The 21,026-nt window shown below is 64.4% G+C and overlaps 2 protein-coding genes across 2 annotated transcripts; both read left to right on the plus strand.

Moving 5' to 3' along the window:
• Positions 1–350: 350 nt before the first annotated feature.
• SLC25A1 (solute carrier family 25 member 1) lies at positions 351–14,302 on the plus strand (the record flags this gene model as incomplete). The annotated part of the gene is made up of 9 exons (XM_082007662.1): positions 351–441; positions 11,575–11,682; positions 11,830–11,929; positions 12,165–12,303; positions 12,743–12,827; positions 12,996–13,100; positions 13,508–13,623; positions 13,958–14,031; positions 14,147–14,302. 9 exons carry the CDS (start codon positions 351–353, stop codon positions 14,259–14,261), a joined length of 933 nt encoding a protein of 310 aa, XP_081863788.1. The 3' UTR covers positions 14,262–14,302.
• Positions 14,303–15,938: 1,636 nt separating this feature from the next.
• LOC309411180 (uncharacterized protein) lies at positions 15,939–19,316 on the plus strand (the record flags this gene model as incomplete). The annotated part of the gene is made up of 5 exons (XM_082007736.1): positions 15,939–16,112; positions 16,745–17,100; positions 17,707–17,838; positions 18,323–18,390; positions 19,168–19,316. The coding sequence occupies 5 exons, from the start codon at positions 15,939–15,941 to the stop codon at positions 19,314–19,316; spliced, it is 879 nt and encodes a 292-aa protein (XP_081863862.1).
• Positions 19,317–21,026: the final 1,710 nt, after the last annotated feature.

The following is a 21,026-nucleotide window of genomic DNA, read 5'->3' on the forward strand; positions in this document are numbered from 1 at the left end:
CTCTGACCGACCCAGGGGCTTGTCGGGTGCTTTTTGTAGCTAGTGCCGGGGGGCTGCTGGCCGCGCCGGCCGCTCACCGGTGGCCGGAGGGAACGAGTGGCCCACGCCGGCGTCCGGCGGGGCTGGCCGCGCCCCGCGGTACCCACGCGCAGGGGTAAGAAGTCGCCGGTTTCGGCCCAGCCGGGCGCGGGCGGAGCGAGCCCGCGCCTCCGCCCGTCCCGCGCCATGCGGCCCCGCCCCGCCGCGTGAGGATGTGACGCCGCCGGGGCCGCCCCTCCGCGGGCGCGGCCCTGAAATAGGGCCCGGGCCGCCGCCGCCGGGCAGCGCAGCACCCGCGGCGCCGCGCGGCCATGCCCGCCCCCGCCGCGCCCCGCCGCCTGGCCGCCGCCGCCCCCGCCGGCAAGGCCAAGCTCACCCACCCCGGCAAGGCCATCCTGGCAGGTAAGCGGCGCCCCGCGGCCGCGGGGCTTCCTCCCTCCTCCCGCCCGCGCCCCGGGTGGGGTTCGCCCGGCCGGCGCTGCCAGCGTGGGCATCCGCGTTGGGCGGAGGCTGCCCTGACCCGCCGCCCGCAGGTGCGCCGTCCCTGTCGCTGCCTCCCGGCCCGCTCGGAGCCAGCCAGCCCCGCCGCGCGCCCGTAACACGCCCCTCGCCCCCGGCAGCCCGGGGCGGGCCGCGGCGGCGGAGCCCCGGCAGATGCATCCCGAGCTGGGGCGGCAGCTCTCTGGGCTCCCCTGCTCCTGGCGGGGTCGCAGCGTCACTCTGGGGCTACCGGTGCCGGTGTGCTCGCTACGGCAGCGCAGGGTGAACGCGGGGCTTGCGGCAGTCGCCCTGTTCAGCAGGGCAGATTTTCACGTTAGCAGGAAGGAGTTGAGCTGATGGAAGAGGCAGCAGCAGGGGAGCTCCTTATGCACCCCCTGAAGACGTTAAGGCGGCAGAAAGCTGAAGCGCCAGCACACAGATCGTCCCTGCGCCAGGCGTCTTGCACGCTGCTTGATACAGCTCCTCTGACGGCTTCTTGGTCCCTCCTTTGTGTCTCAGCATCAGTCCTCGTGGATCAGGGCATGTTTTCCTGTCGGGTTCTGACCACTTCCCTGGGATCTAAACAGGCTCCAAGCGCAGCAGTAACTGCAGAGTTAATGCCCTTCCTTCTGCTCGTAGCTGGTTTCAGCTTCAAGCTGAATGGAGTCCAAGACAGTTGCAGGCTTGTTAAACTCCATTGTAGCCGTTCGTTAGCTCCTTGGTTTCTCCTGCCACTCACAGGGGGATTCCCAGAGTGGAGATGAGTGTCTTCCCTTTGAAATGAGCCATCGTGGCCTAGACACAATGGGCATGTCCAGAGCTTTTGTGTTTTCCAGCCAATTCCACCTCCTGCGATTGTGCCTTTGTTCGTCTGCCCAGCTCCCTGCTCCCATCCGAGGGCAGAGCTCCAGCCTCCTGTAGCGGGGACCCGGCAGGAGCGAGGGTCTGCCTGCCCCCCGGCTGGGCACGGGGAGCCGAGCCCTTGCTGCTCCAGCTCTGCCCGCCAGCGCTGGCCCCTGCCTCAGCAGTCAGCCACCCATCACGTGGCTCCGGAGAACTGCCGGTGACGGGAAATGGATGCGAGCGCTGGAGCGTGCAAAGAGTGAGGAGGGCTCCCAGCATCACATCGCCTGGAGGGGTCCGCGCTGCTGCCCGGCCAATGGGCTGGAGCGCGAGGAGGTGGCAGCCACGGCTGAACGAGAGGGTACCGTCTCATTCCAATGAGACCTTCCGTGAGGCCCGGCTCCTGCAGCGCTCTGCGCTCCTCAGGGGTCTTAAGACTTGTGCTGTCACCCCCTCAAAGTGGGCTGTTAGTTCAGGCCTTTTTTATTTAGAGATCTTTTAAATAGCATTTAATCCAAGCTTAGGATGAGAAAGACGAGCTGTTTGCTCCCCATCCAGCCGTCCCAGTCTTTCCCAACTCACTGCCCATGTGCGATGTGTCAGGTTGTCACTGCCTGGGCCGGTCCATCAAGAGACTTTCATCGCCCCGGTGTAGGTTTGTAACTGGGGATCATCAGCTGTAGACGGCTTATCGACATACCCCGGGAGAGGCAGCGGCAGCCTTGCCCTGCTCTCCCCTGCCAGCGAAGTTGCCGTGGCTGTGCCTGGAAGCTGTTCTGGTGTAAAGGAAGGAACATGGTGCTTGTCACCTCTGCCAGGTGTCAGTTTGGGCTACACAGCAGAGCGCTGCACATGCCTCCCCTTGGAGGAGCTCTTCTGGGTCCACGTGAGGCTGCAGAGGTGGAAGAAGGACCCTATTGAGATGCTAGTCCTCTCCTCGCATGCAGCAAATCAGAGTAATTGGTTAACGGGCAGAAGTCCAGCCAAGGCTCTGTGGCATCTAATTGTATTAGAGAACCACGCAGATGGGAGAACGCCGCTGTTAACTCCCTGCGTCCCGGTCTGCTCAGCCCTCCAGCCCCTTGCTGGGGACATGCAGTACTATTTGTGGCTGCTCTGCCAACTTCAAAGCATTTGCTGATACTCTCAGGGTTTCTAATCTGACACCTGTCTGCCCGACAGGGGTGTGTGCTCCAAAGCTCGACCTTCTGGAGAGCTGGAGGTGTGCAAGATGGACCATTCCTACTGTGCTGTGCTTCATCTGCCTTGTACTGGTGGAGTTAAATAAGCAGCCGTTGTCCTACCCTGGGTGCATATCTGCTCCCAGACCCTGTGTGTGCCTGAGGTCCTCTGCCAGGGAGGCACAGCTCCCTCACGCTGCCCAGACCTGAGCAGGCTGGGGCTGGCTCTTCTGAAGAGATGCAAGTGGAGCTCCGGCTGCCAAGAGCTCTTCTCCTTCGGTTGTCACAACAGACAAACGCAAAGTTAAAAATTAATTTGCTAATGGGCTCTTGTTTGTCCAAGCAGCTGTTGTGTGCCAGGGCAGCACTTCACCTTGCTGTGACCACGCAGGCTGTGCGGGTGCTGTGTCCCCATGTGTGGCCTGAGCACATGAAGGCAGCTTGGCCGTCCTGGCCGGTTGGGTGAGTGTCGCTGCCAGGACTTGGTCTTGGGGGTGCTGCCTACAGACTGGGCTTCCGGAGAGGGCAGAGCTGAGTGGGTGTGGGTCCCTGCCGCTGATCGACCCCTATGCCCCCTTTGCAAGGGGAAGAGCCCCCCAGGCTCTGAACTGATGGTACAGAGTGGGTTCTGACTTGGCACTGGGTCAGAATTGACATGGCTGTAGGACACTAAGGTTTGGCGTAAGGTGGCTTAGCTTAAACTTGGTTAAAAGACTGGTAAATATGCAGGCTTTATGCTGACATGGATGTTATCTGTGTCAGTTTCTAACTCACCTGCTGGCTCAGTTACCTGTTGTAAAGCTGGCATAATTTTTTTGTGAACTCCTGAGCTGGTTTGAGGGCCAGCTGATGTCTCTTCAGCTGGGTAATAACCTGTTAGCAGGAGACCCGAGAGTCCAGCTGTGTCTTCAGCCTCCCACAGCCAGCTTTCAGTTTCTGTGCCATGGTTTCCAAAGCAAACCCTTTAGCCCGCCGGGCTCTTTCAGGGACGGGTGCTGCTGGTCCACTGTGCAGCTCCCAGCATGGGGCCACGCTGCGTTGGCCGAGCGGGGACCTCAAAATAAAGGCAGCGTGCGCTGAGGCAGGAGCACGGACTGCAGAGCTGGCAGAGGTGGTCACCCCTGCGTTTCCCTGGAGGGCTCCTTGCTGGGGGGGGTTTCAGGCACTGCAGGGCTGTTAGGTCAGCTCGAGCCAGCCCGGACTATTTAGAGCCCAGCGCAAATGGCTCTCACCATTTTGCAGGCAAACCTCTGCTCCCCTGCCCTCGTCCTGAGAGCTTTGCTCCTGGTTAGCGGTGGCCATTTGATTTAAGGCTTTGCCTGCCCTGCCCAAAGTACAGTCTTACTCTGTTTTTAGCCAGCTTTGAAGCCTGGGCTCTGCTCCCTCCCGCCTCGCTCTCTGCATGGTACCCCTGCTCGCCCGGGGGCTGGTGCACAGTTGCTGTTCCTGCCTACACCTAATCCTGCCTGGTCAGGGAGGCAGGACGCCTGGATGCTGTCCTGCGCGGTGCTTGATTTGGAAAGAGCTTGCACTGGTCGTGGCTGTTGCTCTGATGTTTGCTACAAACATGGAGGACCACTGGGAAATAGCAGTGACAGGCACCAAGTCCCAGCAGGAGGGAGAGGGACTCCGCAGGGAGAAAGAGATGAGGTATGAAGATGAAGACAAAGGCCTGAAGCACACCTTTAGCATGGAGCCCAGGAGCACATGACAAACAAAGCAATAATTAGAGCTTCAGTTTCCTCTTCTGTGTTAACCTCTTGATACGATCTTTCTTAGGAAATGCTGTATCTACAGACGAGAGGAGTCAGGGACTGGGTGTGAAAGCTGTGACTTGCTTCTTGCAGAGTAGGACTCCTTTCCCAAATGTCCCAAGTCTACCTGGACTTCCAGGGCCATTGCTCTCCTGGGAGGGTGGGAGGGAGGTTGTGCTGCTGGGAATGGCCATGGTGTGGCACGCTCCCTGCCTCTCAGGTGGATGCCGGGTGCTCACAGCAGAGTGGGGGATGTTCCCCCTTGACGCTGAGCTGGGGGAGCTGGGTGGTGGGCTGGACACGGCCATGGGGAAGGATTGGTGAGCGTGGAGGGAACCTGTCTTGCCAGGTCTGCTGGCCCTTGGTGCGTCACGCCTGGCTGTGGCTTCCCCCGGGGTTGCCTTTTCTGGCTGTCGTCTGTTCGGGGTGTGGGGCAGGAGCACGCTGGCCATGAGCGCGTCCTTGCCTGCCTGTGAGCCCTGGTGGGCTGCGGCTGCTGTGGAAAGCTGGAGCAGCCCTGAGGCTTCTGGTGTGAGGAGGCTGTCAGCCCCAGGACTGGGACACCACATCAGGGTGCCCAGCTTCTTCAGCCTGAATGAATTCTGTGTGAGCTGGGGTTAACCCCAGGCTTTGAAATGTGAGGTTCTGAGATTTTCACATGCCTGATGCTCTGCATTGACATTCTGCAGGCGACCATTTTCTCTGGGTTGACGTAAATGATCGGAAGGAGCCATCCATCTTCCTGGAGGCTGAGCTGACAGCTCAGGGATGTTGCAGCGTCTCTCATCTCTGACGGCCTTGTGCGGTGCATGCCAATGCAGCCTCCCTGCTCCTGCCTGGGCGGTGGTGACCCCGTGCTTGTGCCCTGAGGTCTCGGGTCACCTCCTGACAGCAAGGGTTGGTTTTTTGCCATCTCGTCTCTCTTCGTGAGCTCCAGTGCCTGGTACAGCAGTCATTCCCCTGTGCTGGTGGCCGGGGAACCAGAGCCTGTCCCTGGGGAAGCCTCAGTCGTGGCAGCGGCTCCTTCATCCAGCTACTGGGGCTGCGCTGGGGCTCCGACGTCGGCTCCCTGTTGCATGTCTGTAGAAAGATTTTTGGACACTTAAAAAGTAGGTGTCTCAAGCGGGGTGATGGGTTGGCCGGGGCTTTGGGGTGCGCAGGGCGGCGGGGTGAAGGTGAGTTGAGCCAGGACGGGGGACTTGGCAGTCCCCAAAGTGCAGTCAGCATCAAATGCAGATGATGCTGTGACTGCGAGCAAAGGGAGAGGGCTTCTGCCATCATACTCATAGCCAAGAAGTTTAAAATATAATAATGATTTATTGCAGTATTGGTCCATTGAAAAGTAAATGCAAAGAGGTGATGAATGAGCAGGTTGTGAAAGGACGGCCTGTTGAAACAGGACGGTTCCAGTAAGATTAGGGACAAATTACTCCATCCCATCCACAGCATTATCTGCAGCGCTGTTTGCACGGGGCTGTTTACCCACCCGATGGCATGGGGTACAGAGAGGTGCGTTTCGTGTTTGCCGTTCTGTGTATGCCCGGTGGGGGAATCAGACTTTCGCCAGCCTGGCTGTAACACGCTCCCGTGACGAAAGTGGCCACGTGTGTATTTACCGATGGACATGCGGAACCCCCGTGCCCCCCGCCGGCCTTGTCCCTATCAGATAGGAGACCATCCAAGGGCCCCAGCGCAGGGGATGGACGCCCTCCGAGATGGGCTGACCTGTCGCCGGACACATTTTTTCCCTTCTAAGCAAAAGGTGGGTGATCTTCTGGCAGTCTGGTTTGGGGGAAACAGCCCTCCTTGATCCCAGGCCTTTCCCCGAGGAGCAGCTCCCGTGGCGGTTTTCCCCAAGGATGGGGCTGCCGATGGGCGCTGAAGGGCTGCGCGCGGAGGTGCCCAGGCGAGGACCGCGGTGGAAAGCCGGCGCCGTCCCCCGCGAAGCACCTGCCTGCGCCTGAGCCGGGCTCTGCCCCTGTGCCCGTTTCACAAGATGGCCCGTGGCGGGTGGAGCCTGCTGAACGCGTTCCGCCGCCGCAGGCACGGCGGGATTGCTCCATCGCGGCCCGTAGCTGGGCTGTGTTGATGGCGTGGCTCCAAAGCAGCGTGGATCCTGCCGAGGGCGATCCTGCAGCGTCCCTTGGCGGCAGGGAGCAGGCAGAGAGGTCTTGTGCTGCTGACGGGGCAGCATCTGGGCTGCAGAGAACTGTCATGAGTGGCGCTGGGTGTTTCTGCCTCCCTGATTTGTAGCACTCTGCTGGTCTTTCATTCTTTTTGGTTTTTATTTCCCCAGCTCTGAAAGCTGTCTTGGCTAACGGGGCAGGGCACCAAGTCCCCTGGTAAGCCCAGCATCCGGGAGGCGGGCAGGATTGCCTCCCGCGCCCGCCGCGCGTCACGGCTGCTCAGCTCACCCTGTACGCCTGCGCCTTCTGCAGGTGGGCCGGGTGCCCCCCAAACGGGGGAACACGGGGGTCAGCTTTCGCCAGCGCTCTGGAGAGGGGCTGGGAGCGGCTGCTGAGCCGCGCAACCGGCAGGAAGGGCAAGCTTCAGGCGTGGGTCCTGTGGGAGCTCTGCTGCTTTGCTTCTAGGCCCTTAGGAATGATTTCCTCTGGCCTGAAAGGATCTTGCCAAATCTGAAGTTAAAAGGAGCTTTTTGTGTGGAAATCAGGTGCTTGTGTATCTTAACGTGAAATTACCCTTAAAATAGAGAGGCTGAAGTTGCTCTCCAGGTGCTCGCTTCTCATCAGAGCCGCGCAGAGACCTGCTGCTGTGTCTGCAGGAGCAGGATGCTTCTGCAGGCGCGGTCACTTGCAGGAGTGGCAGAGAGCCAGTGCCACCTCCTGCCCTCAGTGGCTCCCAAACCGGGCCACGGGTGCTCGCTGGGACGCTCCCCTCCAGGTGGGGGGTTGCCGGGGTGGCAGTGCCGGCCCTGGCTGTGCAGCCTTGGTTTGCGTCGGCCCCTGGGGCTCTGCTCGTCTTCCCCGTCACGGCTGCATCCTCCGGCCTTCGGCACCCACCCTATGCTGGGCACCGGAGCTGGGGTCCCCAGGGTGGGGTGGTCGAGGGGTGACTGGTGGTGTCCCCAGAAGCTGCTTGCTAATGGGGTTTGAGTTCGTTAGCTGAACCTGCGTGCACCAATGCCATCACGTGCTGCGTGAGCGTCACAGGGGCAGCACCCTCCTGCTGTCCCCAAAAATCCCCTTCGCCTTCCCGCCAGCTCTCCCCAGCCACGTCCAAGGGCTGTGGCCACATCCCCGAATAACCCTGCTGGCCCTCCCACAGAGGGGAGCTAAACTTTTTCGGGGAAAACCATGCCAAGTGGCTGACGAATGGGTATTTTTCCCTCCTCTGCCTTCCCCGCTGGGCCCGCGGGGTCGGGATGGCTGGCAGCCGGAGCGCTCGCAGGCTCGCTGCAGGCAGGGAGTGATTCCTGGCGCCGGGAGCGGGATCCCCCCGCCGACAGCACCTTCTCTGTGGCCAGTCAGAGCGACCTTCCCTGAAGGGCGTCCTCTCTCCTCTGGCTCCGCCGCATCCAGCTCATAGCCGGGAGCCTTGGCTCGGCATCCGGGCTGCCCCGCTTGCTCTTTCACCTCCTGCGTGCTCGCTGCCGGCTGTTCCTGCTGACTCCGCGGTGTTGCAAGAGCTGAAGCTGCCGGTTAAAGTCCGGGTAAACAGGTTGCGAAGCCCTTGGCAGCCCTGGTGAGGGAAGGGGGTTGGAAGAAGCTGCTGCTCGTGGGCTATGGGGTGATTTATTTGCATAGAATAAGGTTTCTGCTGGAATAAAACAGCGTGGGGAGGGGATGCTTGAGAGAAGAGCACTTCCAGGGAGGGAAGGGGCTGCAGGCGGGTGGTTTGTGCCGCTCTGTCTCTGCAGGCAGAGCAAAAGAGGATAAAATTGCCCCAAGTTACAGACCGCATCTGGAGTCCCTCCTCTGCGCGCCTTCCCGTGGGATTTGGGGCCAGAGCAACACTGGGGGGCAGGGAGGGGACCTGGCAGCGCAGGCAGCACACCTCCCCGAGCAGGGCCAGGGAGAGGATCCTCCTCCGGCTGCGTTTCTCTGAACAGACCTGCTCGCCTGCCCTGTAACTCGCCAGTGCGCGGCCGCCCGAGGGGTGCCGGAGCCTGCGCAGCAGCGGGGCGGCCTTAGGGCAGGGTCCCTTCCCCTCCTCCGTCCCCGGCGAGTGGTGCCGGAGGCTGCCAGGGTGCCGGCGTCCGGCCGTGCCCCTGCCGCTCCGCGCAAGCCCTGGGGTGTCCCCTGCCGCAGACGGGGCGACGTGCGTTTGCGCTGCGGCGTGCCAGGGAGGCGGCCGCTCTCGGTGGCTCTGGGACAGGGACACCTTTTGCATCCAGCCCCTCGGTTTGCTGCGGGGAGCCGGCGCGGGTGCCCCGTTCCTCCTTCCTCGGCTTGGGTGGCCCCAGGGGCTGCCGGTTCCCAGGAGCAGCGTGCTGCCCCTCTGCCGGGCGCTTCGCAGGCTCCTGTGGACGCGGCTTTGCCTGCAGGTGCCAGGCAGAGCCTCTCTGCCTCCCCTGCACGGACAAATGCCCTTAATCTGGGTGGCTGCTGAGGCCGCGGGCGGGTTGCGGGAGGTGCAGCATCCCTCCCTGTGCCATTCGGTGTGGCTGCCATGAGCCGGGGCGCTGGTTGCTCCTGGGCTGGTGCTTGTCCCGCGTGTTTCCCTGCTTGGCTCCTGGAGGTGCCAGGGCAGCAGCTGGTGCTACGGGACCAAGAGGGAACGGATGTTTACAGCTCTTAAAACAGTCCCGCACTTGAGGCCTGCGGTGTAGGAGGGAGGGAGGTGGCCTTGGCAGCGCCTGGGGCGTCGGTGCGGCTGTGGGGCGGCGAGGCTGGTGGCACAGTGGTGTGCAGTGGCACAGAGAGGTGCCAGCTGGTGCTCAGCTTTTCAGGGACCATTGCACCCGGCTGGAGGACGCTGCTCCTCGTCACTCTGCTCCCCGGGGACCCGCCAGCTGTTCCCACAGGAGCTGTTTGGCTTTGCAGGAGAAATGAGTGTTCAGCAAGCCCCTCTGCCACGGCACCGGCAGCGTCTGCCACCTCTGACAGACGCACCAAAGTTGGGAGAGGGTTGAGGGGGCAGCAGGAGAGCTCTGGGGACCCTGGGGATGGTGGCTGTCCTCCTGTGGTGCCCGGGGGAGAGCCGGTGCCGGGCAGCAGTGGCATGAGCCGGCTGCCACAGCTTCCTCCCATGCCGCCAACGCACAGGGTGCCGCAGAGGTGTAATGGCCGGCGGTGGTCGCCCATCGCCGCCTCCGGGGAGGCGCCCGCCTGGCCGGGGCTGAGCAGCTCCAGCCTCTCCTGGGAACACGGAGGGGAACAAGGGGCCTTTGTCTGCTGCGGCAGAGCCGGGCTGGCCTCGCGCCCCGTCCCCGGCGCCCCACAGGGCCGGGATGCTGCCAGGCTGGGCTGGTGGGTTCTGCCCTGGGGATGGGGGACCGGCAGTCAGTGCCACGGTGTCCCCATCCCCGCCGTGCCTGCGGGAGGAGGGGGATACTGTTGGAGCGTGAGGCTGGGCTCCCCTGCGTCCGGCCGTGCTGAGCGCTGGCACGGCTTCTTGCCTGCCTCGGGGAGGACGAGCGCAGCCCGCTGCTGCTTGTGCCTGGCGGGGAAAGCAGGGTGAGGCTGTTCGAAGGTGGGTGCTGCCCAGCTGCCGGAGGGAGCGCAGCAAGGCTGTTTTCCTTCCCCTCCGGTGCTCCGGGGGATGCCAGCCTGCCCACCCCAATATCCCTGCACTGGGTGAGCGGCTTCGCTGGCGGCACCCTGCGGGAGGGAGCTGGAGGCAGCACCAGAGAGATCAGGTATCTCTTGTAAATTTGGAGGCCGTACAAAAGAAATGAGACTATATGAGAAACTGCCCTGGTCCAAGGAGCTGGGGCCGCCTGCTGCTGTCACGGGGAGCAGCCGTGGCCCGGCTCCCCGTCCTGTGGGCTGCAGTGTCCCCTGTCCGCGTCCGCGCGCAGGGAACTTTGGAGGGTGCTGATAAGCAGAGCTGTGCTCTGCCGCGTGGCGTCAGGCCTGCGCTCGGCCGCAGAGCGGGATAACCCACCGCTGCACCCAGCCCCTGCGCTGGCCCTTCCCGCGATGGCAGCACGTTCCCCCCGGCATGTGGCGGAGCTGTGCCGGCGAGGCCGCCTGCCCGGGGTGGCTGCGGCAGGAGCTGCGGCGCTGCTGAGTCACGCTGAGGACGTGGCGGGGCTGGAGCAGCCGGCAGAGGTGGTACGGGAGACGTGCCGTGTCCTGCGGGATGGGGCCCGAGTCGCCCTCCCTGGGCAGGGAGCCAGGAGGCCCTCGGGGGCTGCTCTGGTGGGCGCCCAGTCCACAGCGTCCCGGGGCTCCCCAGCATCGCACAGTCCCAGGGAGGCTGCCGGTCGGGCTCTTTGCCCCGGTGCCGGCTCGTGCCCTGGCCCGGGCTGCCGCGGGCTTTGCCCCCGCGAGGCCTGGGGGAGCCTGGTTCGGCCCCGCGCTTCCTCCTTGCTCCTCCTGGCAGCCCCAGCCACGCTTTGGTGCCAGCAAAGGAGCCGCGGGGCGGTTCGCCGGCCGGCCCGCGGCGAGCCCAGCTCCCGGGGACGCCCAGCCCAGCCGGGGCCGGCTCTGCTGCCCCGAGGCAGGTCCGGCTGCAGGTGCTTCGAGCGAGCCAAGGGGAGCCCAACCGCGGAGAGCCCGCGTCGCTCGCTGCTGGCGTGTCCCCGCGCCGTGGTGGGAAAGGCTTCAGCCGGCGTAATCAGCGCCCAGCAGCCGCCGCGTGAGCCCGGGGCGGCCAGACAGGCTTGATGATGATTGCGCTTCCACGCTGGCGTGGCCGGGTCTGCAAATGGGCTCCTGCTGGTGCTGGGCAAGCGGTGCTGGGCCTCCTGCAGCTCCGTTGGGGCCGGTTGGGTTTATAAATCCACGTGCTGGCAGCTCACCTGCGGGGCGTAGGGCTCCAGAGGGGGAGAGGTGCCGCTGAGGGGGAGCCTGTGCTGAAACAGCAGCCATGGGTGTGGTGTTTTGCCCAGTTATCCCACCCCTTCAGCTGACCCCCTCGCCGGCTCTTGCCGTGGCCAGGCAGTGATGCCCGTGCAGGGTGCCAGGCTGGCACGGGGCCCTGCTGCCATGTGAAGTCCCCAGGGGTTTGGCAAGGGCAGGGACACCGCGTCCCAGCCCAGGCCTCGCGGCCAGAGGCCTCGGGTTCAGCCGCCGTGGAGCTGGCAGCAGCCGCGCGGTGCTGGAGGGCCGCGGTGCTGCTCCCGACCCCAGGGTCCCCTCCTCTCCCCCCAGGCGGCCTGGCCGGAGGGATCGAGATCTGCATCACATTCCCCACCGAGTACGTGAAGACGCAGCTGCAGCTGGATGAGAAGGCGAACCCTCCGCGCTACAAGGGCATCGGTGAGCGCGTGCCCGGTGCCCTGCCCCAACCCGCCGGACGGATGCAGAGGCTCCTGGGGAGCCTGGTTGGAGCTGGGGGGGTGAGCGGAGTTTGGGGGGGGTGGCACAGCGGCCCTCGGTGTGGCGGGTGACTGTGCTGTGCCGCAGGGGACTGCGTGAAGCAGACCGTCCGCGACCATGGCATCCGGGGGCTCTACCGGGGGCTCAGCTCGCTGGTGTACGGCTCCATCCCCAAGGCCGCCGTCAGGTAGGAGTCCCCCGTGGCATGGGGACAGTTGGGGGGGACCCTGGGTAGCAGCAAACGAAGAGGGGGTGGGCTTGCCCTCGGTGTCCCCAGCGGCGTTTTGCCAAAGCCAAGTGCTTTCCTGGACAGGGAGGGTCCTCTCGCAGCACGCGTGGCTGCTCCCGGAGACGGACCCAGAGCAGGGGGGTGCAGCCCCCCGGCTGGGCGCCCAGGGGGTGGCACAGCGGCTCCTCCGCAGGTTCGGGATGTTCGAGTTCCTCAGCAACCAGATGCGAGACGAGCAGGGGCGGCTGGACAGCACGCGGGGCCTCATCTGCGGGCTGGGCGCCGGCGTGGCCGAGGCCGTGGTGGTGGTCTGCCCCATGGAGACCATAAAGGTGGGTGGGAGGCAGCCACCAGCATCCCCCAGCCCCGGCGTCGGGCCGGGAGGGGGCGAGAGCCAGGGTTGGCCGGCTTTTGGGGACCTGAGGGGAGCAGCTGACGCTGGAAAGTCCCATGGAGAGGCCAGGTCTAGCAGCCGTGGCCTCTTTCCCGCTCTGGGGAGGAGCCCCCCACCCAGGAGCCATCCCCTCACCCATTTCAGTACTGTAAAACCCAGGCGGTCACTGGCAGTTTCCCAGCTTTTCCTCTGCAAAACGCCCTGCTGGCCGTGGGCACAGGCTTCCCCCGTGGTCTCACCCGGTGCTGCCTGGCCACGTGGGTCGGCCCTGGTCTCGGTACCGTCCCCAGAGCAAGGCGAGAGGCAGCCGGCAGCCCTTTAGGGCTCGTCACGTCCCGCCTCGCCTCAGCCGGGACAAGCACGTCGTCTCCCCACAGGTGAAGTTTATCCATGACCAGTGCTCCCCCAAGCCCAAATATCGCGGCTTCTTCCACGGCGTCCGGGAGATCGTTCGGGAACAGGGTGAGTCCCGGGGAAGCTGTGGCTTGTCCCCCCCACACACACAACCCCCACACTGTGGGGACGGGGCGGGAGGCGGAGATGGGTGCAGGCTGGGACCGGTGGCCTGGGGAGGTTTTTCTCTGCCTAGGTGAGGCTGGTGCTCCCCTCCAACTCCCTCTCTTGCTGCAGGACTGAAGGGGACCTACCAGGGCTTAACTGCAACAGTCCTCAAGCAAGGGTCGAACCAGGCTATCCGCTTCTTCGTCATGACCTCCCTCAAGAACTGGTACAAAGGTAGGGTGCCCCCGTCCCCCCAGGTCACCTCGGCTGCACCACTGGCTCCCCCAGCCCACCCTCGGGAGCTGGGCTTGGGTTTTCCATCGGCACACCCTCTGCTTCTCAAGGCTCAGCCTCTCCTGATGGAGGAAGATGAAAGCCAGGGCTGGGGGGGCCCAGCTCTTGGGGCTGATGAAGGGTCCTGGTGCTGGAGCACCCCCTCCCTGAGCCCCTCAGTGCTGTGTGGGCTCTGCGGGGCTGGTGCTGCTGGATGGTCCCTTCCAAATGCCCCGGTCCCCAGCTCGGCACGGCACAAGCCCTGACCACGAGCAGCCAGACCTGGGGCTTTCCTTGCGGGCTCCCTCAGGGATGCCGTGCTTCATCCCCGCACCACCACTCTGCCCTCAACCTCTCCTCTTTTTCAGGGGATGATCCCAACAAGGTCATCAACCCCTTCGTCACGGGGGTGTTTGGAGCCCTTGCCGGAGCTGCAAGTGTCTTTGGCAACACCCCCTTGGATGTGGTGAAGACCAGGATGCAGGTACGGCACTGGGGCACGGTGTGGGACCGCTCTGCCTGCATCGGGTGAGGGTCAGCCGCTGCTTGGGAGCCATTTTGTGCAGCCCTGGGGGCAGGCGCCCGATGCCGGCGAGGTTTGGGAGACGCCTGGGGATGCTGTCCCCTTGCAGCAGGGCCGTGGGGGTGCTGGGAGGTGTTCGCATGGAGGTGGGGACATCCCTGCCGGGTTCGGTGGCCCACAGCGGCGAGGGCGGGTTGGTTCCTCCTGGCAAGCCCCCAGCTGTCCCCCCTCCCCCAGAATCCCCCCGGACGTGCCTCCGGCTCTGGCCTCTGACCCTGGTTTTCCCATCCCACAGGGGCTGGAAGCGCACAAGTACAAGAGCACCTGGGACTGCGCCTACCAGATCATGAAATACGAGGGGCCCCTGGCGTAAGCCCTGTGGCGGGGGCGGGCAAGGGGGGCACAGGGGTGGCCGGGGGGGAGGATGGGTGGGGAGGGGGCTGCGAGGGCACCCAGCCGCATGGCCCCCCTCTATCCCCGGCAGGTTTTACAAGGGCACGGTGCCTCGCCTGGGCCGCGTCTGCCTCGACGTGGCCATCGTCTTCGTCATCTACGACGAGGTGGTCAAGTTCCTCAACAAGGTGTGGAAAACGGACTGAGGGGGGCGGGCCGGGGCGGCCCCCCGCTCCCCTCGCCCTGCGGGGCTGCAGCTGGAGAGCCGTGACCAAGCCTGCAGCTGCCCACCAGCGCTGCCCGGGGCCAAGTCTGCCCCACGCGCACGCCCTCCCCCAAACCCGGCCATCTTCATAGTTAGGAACAGGCTCTGGAGCAGGTTAAGTTATCAGTTGTGTGCTGAAAGCAGCAGGCAGGGAGCAGTACCCCAGCATCCAGACCCCCAGCATCCCAGTTATGCCCGCCCCGATCCCCTGGTGACGCTTCCCGGTGGTCTTGCATCACCTGCGACATTATCCAGGGTGAGGTGTCCCCCAGGACGGTGGCCTTGCACCCCCAGGGCCCCCAGCAGCCAGGAGCTGCTGGCTGCCTGGGGGGCAGCCCCTTTTTGGAGTGCCAAGAGCCCCCCAGGAGCCATGTGGGTGCAATGGCCAAGCTGTGCACCAGGCATCGCAGCTGGCGGAGGCTCCTGGGGCTGACACTGCCGGTTGGGAGCGATGCACCAGGTCTCACAGCGGCTCTGGGGGGGGCACCCCCAAGATGCAGGCAGTGACCTATCGGCGCGGCCCCAGGCTCCCTCCTCCTCTCTGCTGGCACCGAGACCACTCGGGGTGTGGCACCCCAGCCCCCGAGTCCCACTCCGCCCCGAGCTGCTGAGCATGTGCTGCCTAAAAATTGCATGTACAGCCAGGCCTTTAGTTCTCATCGCCACGGGGCCGGGATTGGGGCGAGCTGGGTGCCCCCGTCACTTGCCGTTTACAGTCGAGACACGTGTGCCAGCCCGGGTGGGGAGGCGAAGCCCCATGCTGCAGACTTGGCCCCTCGGCCGGGGGTGCAAACCCCTTCTTCTGCCACATTCCTCCCATCTGCCCTCCCGCCGCCTCGCCGCAGCCCCGTAGGTAATCCCGTAGCTTTCGGAGCTTCACGCTGACCCACTAATGCCCGTGGCCGTGCGGCCGGAACCCTGCTCCGCCCCGCGCTGGGCTTGACCCTGCCGGATTTGTGCCAAACTTCTCCCAAAGGAGCCGGAGGGGCACAGGAGCCGGGGCTCGACCTGTCCCTCCTCCCTCCCGTCACCAGTGACGAACGCAGCCTTAACACGGGAGGGCGAAGGAGAAGGAAAGTCCGGGCGCGTTTTACCTGCGGCTTTCTGCTCTGAAGCTGGTGAGGGTTGGGTTGGTTTTTTTTTTATTATTCTGTTTTACATTTGCAATTTGAATAAAATCAGTCTGGCTTTAGCAGCTGCGTTGGCGTCCGGGCAGTGCTGAGCAGGTGGCGAGCAGCTCCTGCGGTGCAGGTGGGGATTGGGGATGGGGTCCCCCCTTGCGCCCCAGTCCCGCTGCCCTCTGAGGGTGAGCGGGTGCTCCCGGGGGAGCGTCGGCATCAACCCAGCAGTGCCTGTTCGCAGCCGCTCCTGGCAGCTCTGGGGTTGCATTGTCCCACGCACAGCGTTTTATTAACCATCCCTCACCCCGGCCACGGAGCGAAGAGCCAGGATGGCAAGGGGCGGCGGAGCAGAAGGGAACGGGCTTTGTCCCCCGGCCCAGCCCAGGGGCGGTGCGGCCGGAGCTCAAGCGCCGCTGCTGCCGCAGCTCTCGCTCCTCGCCCAGCATTTGCCGGTGTGGGGAGAGCTGTCCTGGGGGGGCCGGTGGGGCCCCGGCAGCATGCATGGCCTGCTGCTCTGCAGGGGCTGGCTGCTGGCTGCCAGCTACCTGGTGGGTGCTGTGGGCAGCTGCCGGCACCACTGCTGCCCTGGCAGGAACAACGCCTGCTGGGCCGCGGGCGCCCGCTGGGCTCGCTGCTACTGCGACTCGTACTGCTGTGAGGACTACCGCGCCGTGTGTCGGGATGGGACGGCGGCGGCTGGACCCTGTGCTGGGGGCAGAGCCCCGGGGCTGGGGATGCCAGCCTGGGCTGCTGCTTTTGGCGGCCGGTGTCTGCAACTGTTAGACGTGTCCCATACTTTGAGCAGGAACAGGATGCATCTGGGGATGCCGGCTGGGCTGGATTTGGAGCAATATCCCGATTTTCTGCTTTTTTTCCACGCTGAAATGTCTGGCTGCTCCCAGTGCGATAAAAGAGCCCGCAGGGGTGGCCTCTGGCCTGCAGCGGATGGTAGTGCTGTCGTTGCAAGCCTCAGAGTCGACAGTGTGGGGGCCAAGCGGGACGAGCCCTGGTGTCAACCCTGCTACTGCTGTGGGTGGTGCCTTGCGCGGGGATGTGGGAAGCGGGGGCTACGCTGGGTGACAAATGGGGAGCGTGGGCTTGGGGGTGCAGAACCAGCCTGCCCTGGGGACCCAAACCTGGGCGGGCGCCAGCCGCAGCCCCCTGGACAATTGCAGCAGTCGGCGCTCCCTAATCCCGGGGAGATCAGCGGGGTCCCAGCTCAGCGCGATGCAGAGCCGCGGCAGCGGCGCGGGGACAAAGGCCTGCGGAAGCGCTGCGCAATGCCAGCGCGCTGCTGGGGCAGCCCCTGCCCGGGGGTCGGGGGAGAGGGGCTGCGGGGTCACCCCGGCCCTTTCCCTTCCTCCCCTCTCCCTGTCCCCCGTGCTGCGTCTCCCCTGCCCTCCTCCTTCCATCTTTCACGGCAGAGACGCGCTCTCCTCCCTCTCCGCCGTCCCGCCCGCCCCCCTGGCCCGCCGGCAGCGGTGGGCTGCGCGGTGCGGCCCGGGGGGTGCAGCCCCGAGCCCGCGAGGGCCGCAGCCGCCAGGTCACCGTCCCCCCCCGGCACGGAGGGGAGCCCTGTCCCCACCTCAAGCAGCGCCGCGGCTGCCTGGGGAGCGCCCGTCCTGCGGGACGCCCAAAGGTAACGCCGGACCCCCAAAGGTAACGCCGGACCCCCCGGGGATGCCCACCTCCCTCCTGCGCGACCGGCCCCGCTGCCCGTCCCGGGGGCTTTTAACCACCCGTGTGTCCCCCCCCGGGCTGCTCTTCTGCCAGAGCGGCCCAGGTGTTACCCGACTCCTTCCGCCCCTCCGCACCCCTCCCAAAGCTGTGACCCCTCTGCACAACCCCCCGCAGCCATGGCCCCTTTGAACCCCCAGAGCCAAGGCCTCTTTGCACCCCCCCAGCCATTACCCCTCTTCCCCCCCCGCCCCAAACCATGGCCCCTTTGCACCCCCATACAAAACCACGGCCCCTGTGCACCTCCCAAGAGCCAAAACCCTTCTCCCCCAGCCCAGCCCCATGGCCCCTTTGCACCCCCCTCTTAGAGGTGTGGCCCCTTGGCAGCCCCCTGGAGCCATTACCCTTCCCACCCCCCAAATCACCATCCCTTTGCACCCCCATAACAAAGCCATAGCCCCTTTATAGCCCCCATCCATCAAGAAAACGCCACAGCCTCTGCCCTACCCTCCAACCATCATTTTCCTCCTTCTTCCCCCCTCCTCCCCCCCATTTTCCCATTTTCCCCCCTTTCCGCCCCCTCCCCAGCTCCCGCGGCTATTTCCGCCTGACGCAGGTAGGGCCCCCCTGCAGCAGGGGCCTGGAGCTGCCGGCTGCACCGGGACAAGCGGTATCCCGCCCCTGGCCCTGCTGCACTGGACACGGGCTGCAAGGAGCCAGGTAGGTGGTAATTTGGGGGGGGGGGGGGGGTTGCCCCTTTGGAGGTGCAACACGCCCCAAGGGCACACTGCACCTCCAAAGGGACGTTCCTCCCCATGGAGGAGCATCTCTCTATGCCCCTAAGGCATCTTCCTTTTATATTCTTAATTATAACATATTTATATATAAAACTAATATTATATTATAATATGCCACAATATTATAAGATATTACAATATACCATCATATTATAGGATAATGTTATAGTATGCCATAATAATGTAAGATAGTTCAATAATATGTACTATAAATCACTAATATATAATATAAAAATAAATATATTTATATAGAATAGAATATTTCAGTTGGAAGGGACCTGCAATGATCATCTAGTCCAACTGCCAATATCTATTATTATATATACATATAAAATATATATATTTTTTTAAAAATTATATGTAATTGTTCACAGCGCACCCCAGCTCTCACCGGCTTTCCCTTCCAGGACGTTTTGGGTGGCCGCCTCCATGGCAGGGTGCCAGGGCTCGTGGGTGCAGGAGGGGCTGCAGGGGGGTTGTGTCTGCTCCCATCTTCGTGCGGCATCTCCCAGGAAAGGCGCGCGGAGCCTCCCCATGCCACTGCTCCTTGCTGGGGAGGCGGGGAGGGAAAAAAGAACGTGGTGTCTTGTAATTTCGCCCTTCTGCAGGCTCGCTGCTCACCTGTGGAGCTGACTCCCCGCATTTTCCATTAAGTGTTTTGTTGAAGAATGGGAAGAAAATCCTGCTTATAAAGATTAAAAATAAGGGAATTGCTAAAGTATGGTGATTAATGGTGGAAGAATATCACACTGAGGTTAAATCTGGGTGAGAAGATTATGCAACAGTGACGTGGGAGGACAACACAATGATGTCGTGCTCAGCCATGACATCACGCCGTGCAACGAGCTGCCATCGCTGAGCAACATGAGGATGGAGATAGCATCCTCCCTCTGTCTGTTCTGGCCGTCCCAACTGCAGTGAACTGTGGGGCGAGCCGTGAAGGGCGGCTCGGCTGCGTGCTGTGGTTTGCAGAGAGAAATTAAACGTAGGCACCCAAAGTCTGCACGCAGACGATGCCGCCGCTGGGCGTCCGGGTCCAGCTGCAGGGCTCGGCAGCCCCCACTGGAGGGAGCAGGGCCGGGCTGGGCGATGCTGGGCTGTGCCGGCGCCCTGCCCCACTCCTCGCCCGCTGCTGGGGTCCCCAGTCCAGCTTGGCTGGCGGTGCCCCCAGCCTCGGCACTGTGCCGGCAGCCTCGGCACCTGCCTCACCCCCAAACCACTCCCCGGGTGACTTCACCCCCACCCCTGCCAGGCACAGCACCGGCTGCTCGTCCTGCAGAGATCACCTTTGTCCAGCCACGGGCCGCCTGCAGCGACCAGCGGTGCCCGACCCCCATCTTGCTCTGGCCGAGACGCCCGGGGAGCTCCGAGCTGTTAAACAGCCCCGGGGAAATGGAGTGAAGGGGCCGGAGAAGATGTGGGCGGCAGAGGAGGGCGGCCGTGCCCACACCGTGAGCACCCCCCCAGCGCTGCCCATCCAAACCCTTGCCTCGGCAGGACGAGGCTCCTCCGGCGAGATGCCGTGCCGTGCCGGGGCTGGCCCTCGCCGGGCTAGCCGAGAGGGCAGGCAGCAGGCAGAAGGGAGCCCAAGGTGAGCACAGCCCCAGGCCTGGAGGTGGGAAGGAGGCGGCAGCTCACGGCACAGGGGTCCCGGCCTCATCCCATGGGACCCCGCCTGCAGGTGGGCAGCCAGTGCCCATGCCCAGGAGGAGCGGGCTGTCCCCGTCCCCACGGTGGGGACTGTGACCCTGGGCTGCCCCAAGCACCTGCAGAGGACTGTCAGGTACCCAGCTCCCTGCGGAGTTTGATGATTTCCAGTAGGAGCTTCTCCTTCTCCAGCAGGATCTTCTCCTTCTGCAGCTGCAGGGTCTCCTTCTGCAGCTCCAGGATCTCCGTCTGCAGCTGTCTCTGTTTCTCCCATTGCTCCCCAGCCATGCCAACACAGCCCCACGGGCCAGGCTGAGACCCCTCCGGTGCCGACGGGTGGCCTGAGTGGAGCAGAGAAACCTGTTAGAGCCGAAGAGGGGACACAGCCATGGGGAATCACCTGCTCCTGCCCTTTCTCTCCCACCACTGCCCCTGCCATGGCCGGTCTCCGTGGGGAGCCAGGCTGCCAGGCTGGGTCAGCTATGCTGAAAGCGGACCCCAGGACCGCTCCCTGCCGGCTGTACTGCAGCTTCCCGCAAGCTTAACCCTGCAGGATTTGGCCTTTCCCCCAGGCCCCCTCCATGTGCTGCAGCCGTGGGAGCAGGGCAGGGTACAACCACCCCGGCGCGAGAACTGGGACCCACAGGGAGAGCGAGTGGGCCCCTTCTCACGGAAAAATGTGGGTTTTGGACAGCTTGCCCGTGGCAAAGAAGCCGCTGCCCCGAGAGGGCTGCTGCAGCTCTGCAGCCCGCCCAGCCTGCGGACCGGGCTGGGACCCACGGCGAGGGTCCAGCACGCCCGGCTCGGTGGGCGCCAGGGAGGCGGGCAGAGTCCGGCAGCAACGCGGGTGCCTCACCGTTCTCCTCCGGCGCGGGGGGGCTGGGCCTGCCCGTCCCCCTGCCCTGCGTCGCCGGGCTCTCCGTCACGCCAAGGCACGGCCACGCCAGCGCTGGGCTCGGTGGGCATTTGATGCGGAATGGTGCGGGGGGCTCGGGGGAGCCGGCCGGAGGCACCGGGGCAATCCCTGCTGCACCCTGGGCCTGCAGCGAGGAGGGACGGGGAGCCGCTGCCGGGAGCGCCTCAGCCATGGGCAGGCTGGGGGCTGCGGGGGCCGTGCCGGGAGGCGTCAGTCTCTTTTCCGCGCTGTCCTGCGGTCCCGCTGGCAGCACGCTCTCCTTGGAGCCGGGCTCCCCGCTGGCTGCGCCAAGGAGGCTCTCTGGCGTGGGGCCAGGGGCCGGTGGGGTCCCTGTGGCGCAGAGCAGCCCATGGCCCGGGGCAGCAGTGCTGCTCTGGCCGTGCAGGAGCAAGTCCGGGGCGGTCTCCGGCATCCCTGGGAGACTGCTGGCTGCCCTTGCCCTGAAGGCTGAGGCTGAGAGCAGCGGCTCTGGCGGCCTGGGGCTGGGCTTGTTCAAAAGGGCGAAAATATTGTGGAAGAGCTTCTCCTGGGGCCTCTGGCGGAGCAGT

The sequence above is a fragment of the Phaethon aethereus genome, assembly GCF_964289735.1.
Source record: "Phaethon aethereus genome assembly, chromosome: 17".
Lineage (NCBI taxonomy): Eukaryota > Metazoa > Chordata > Aves > Phaethontiformes > Phaethontidae > Phaethon > Phaethon aethereus.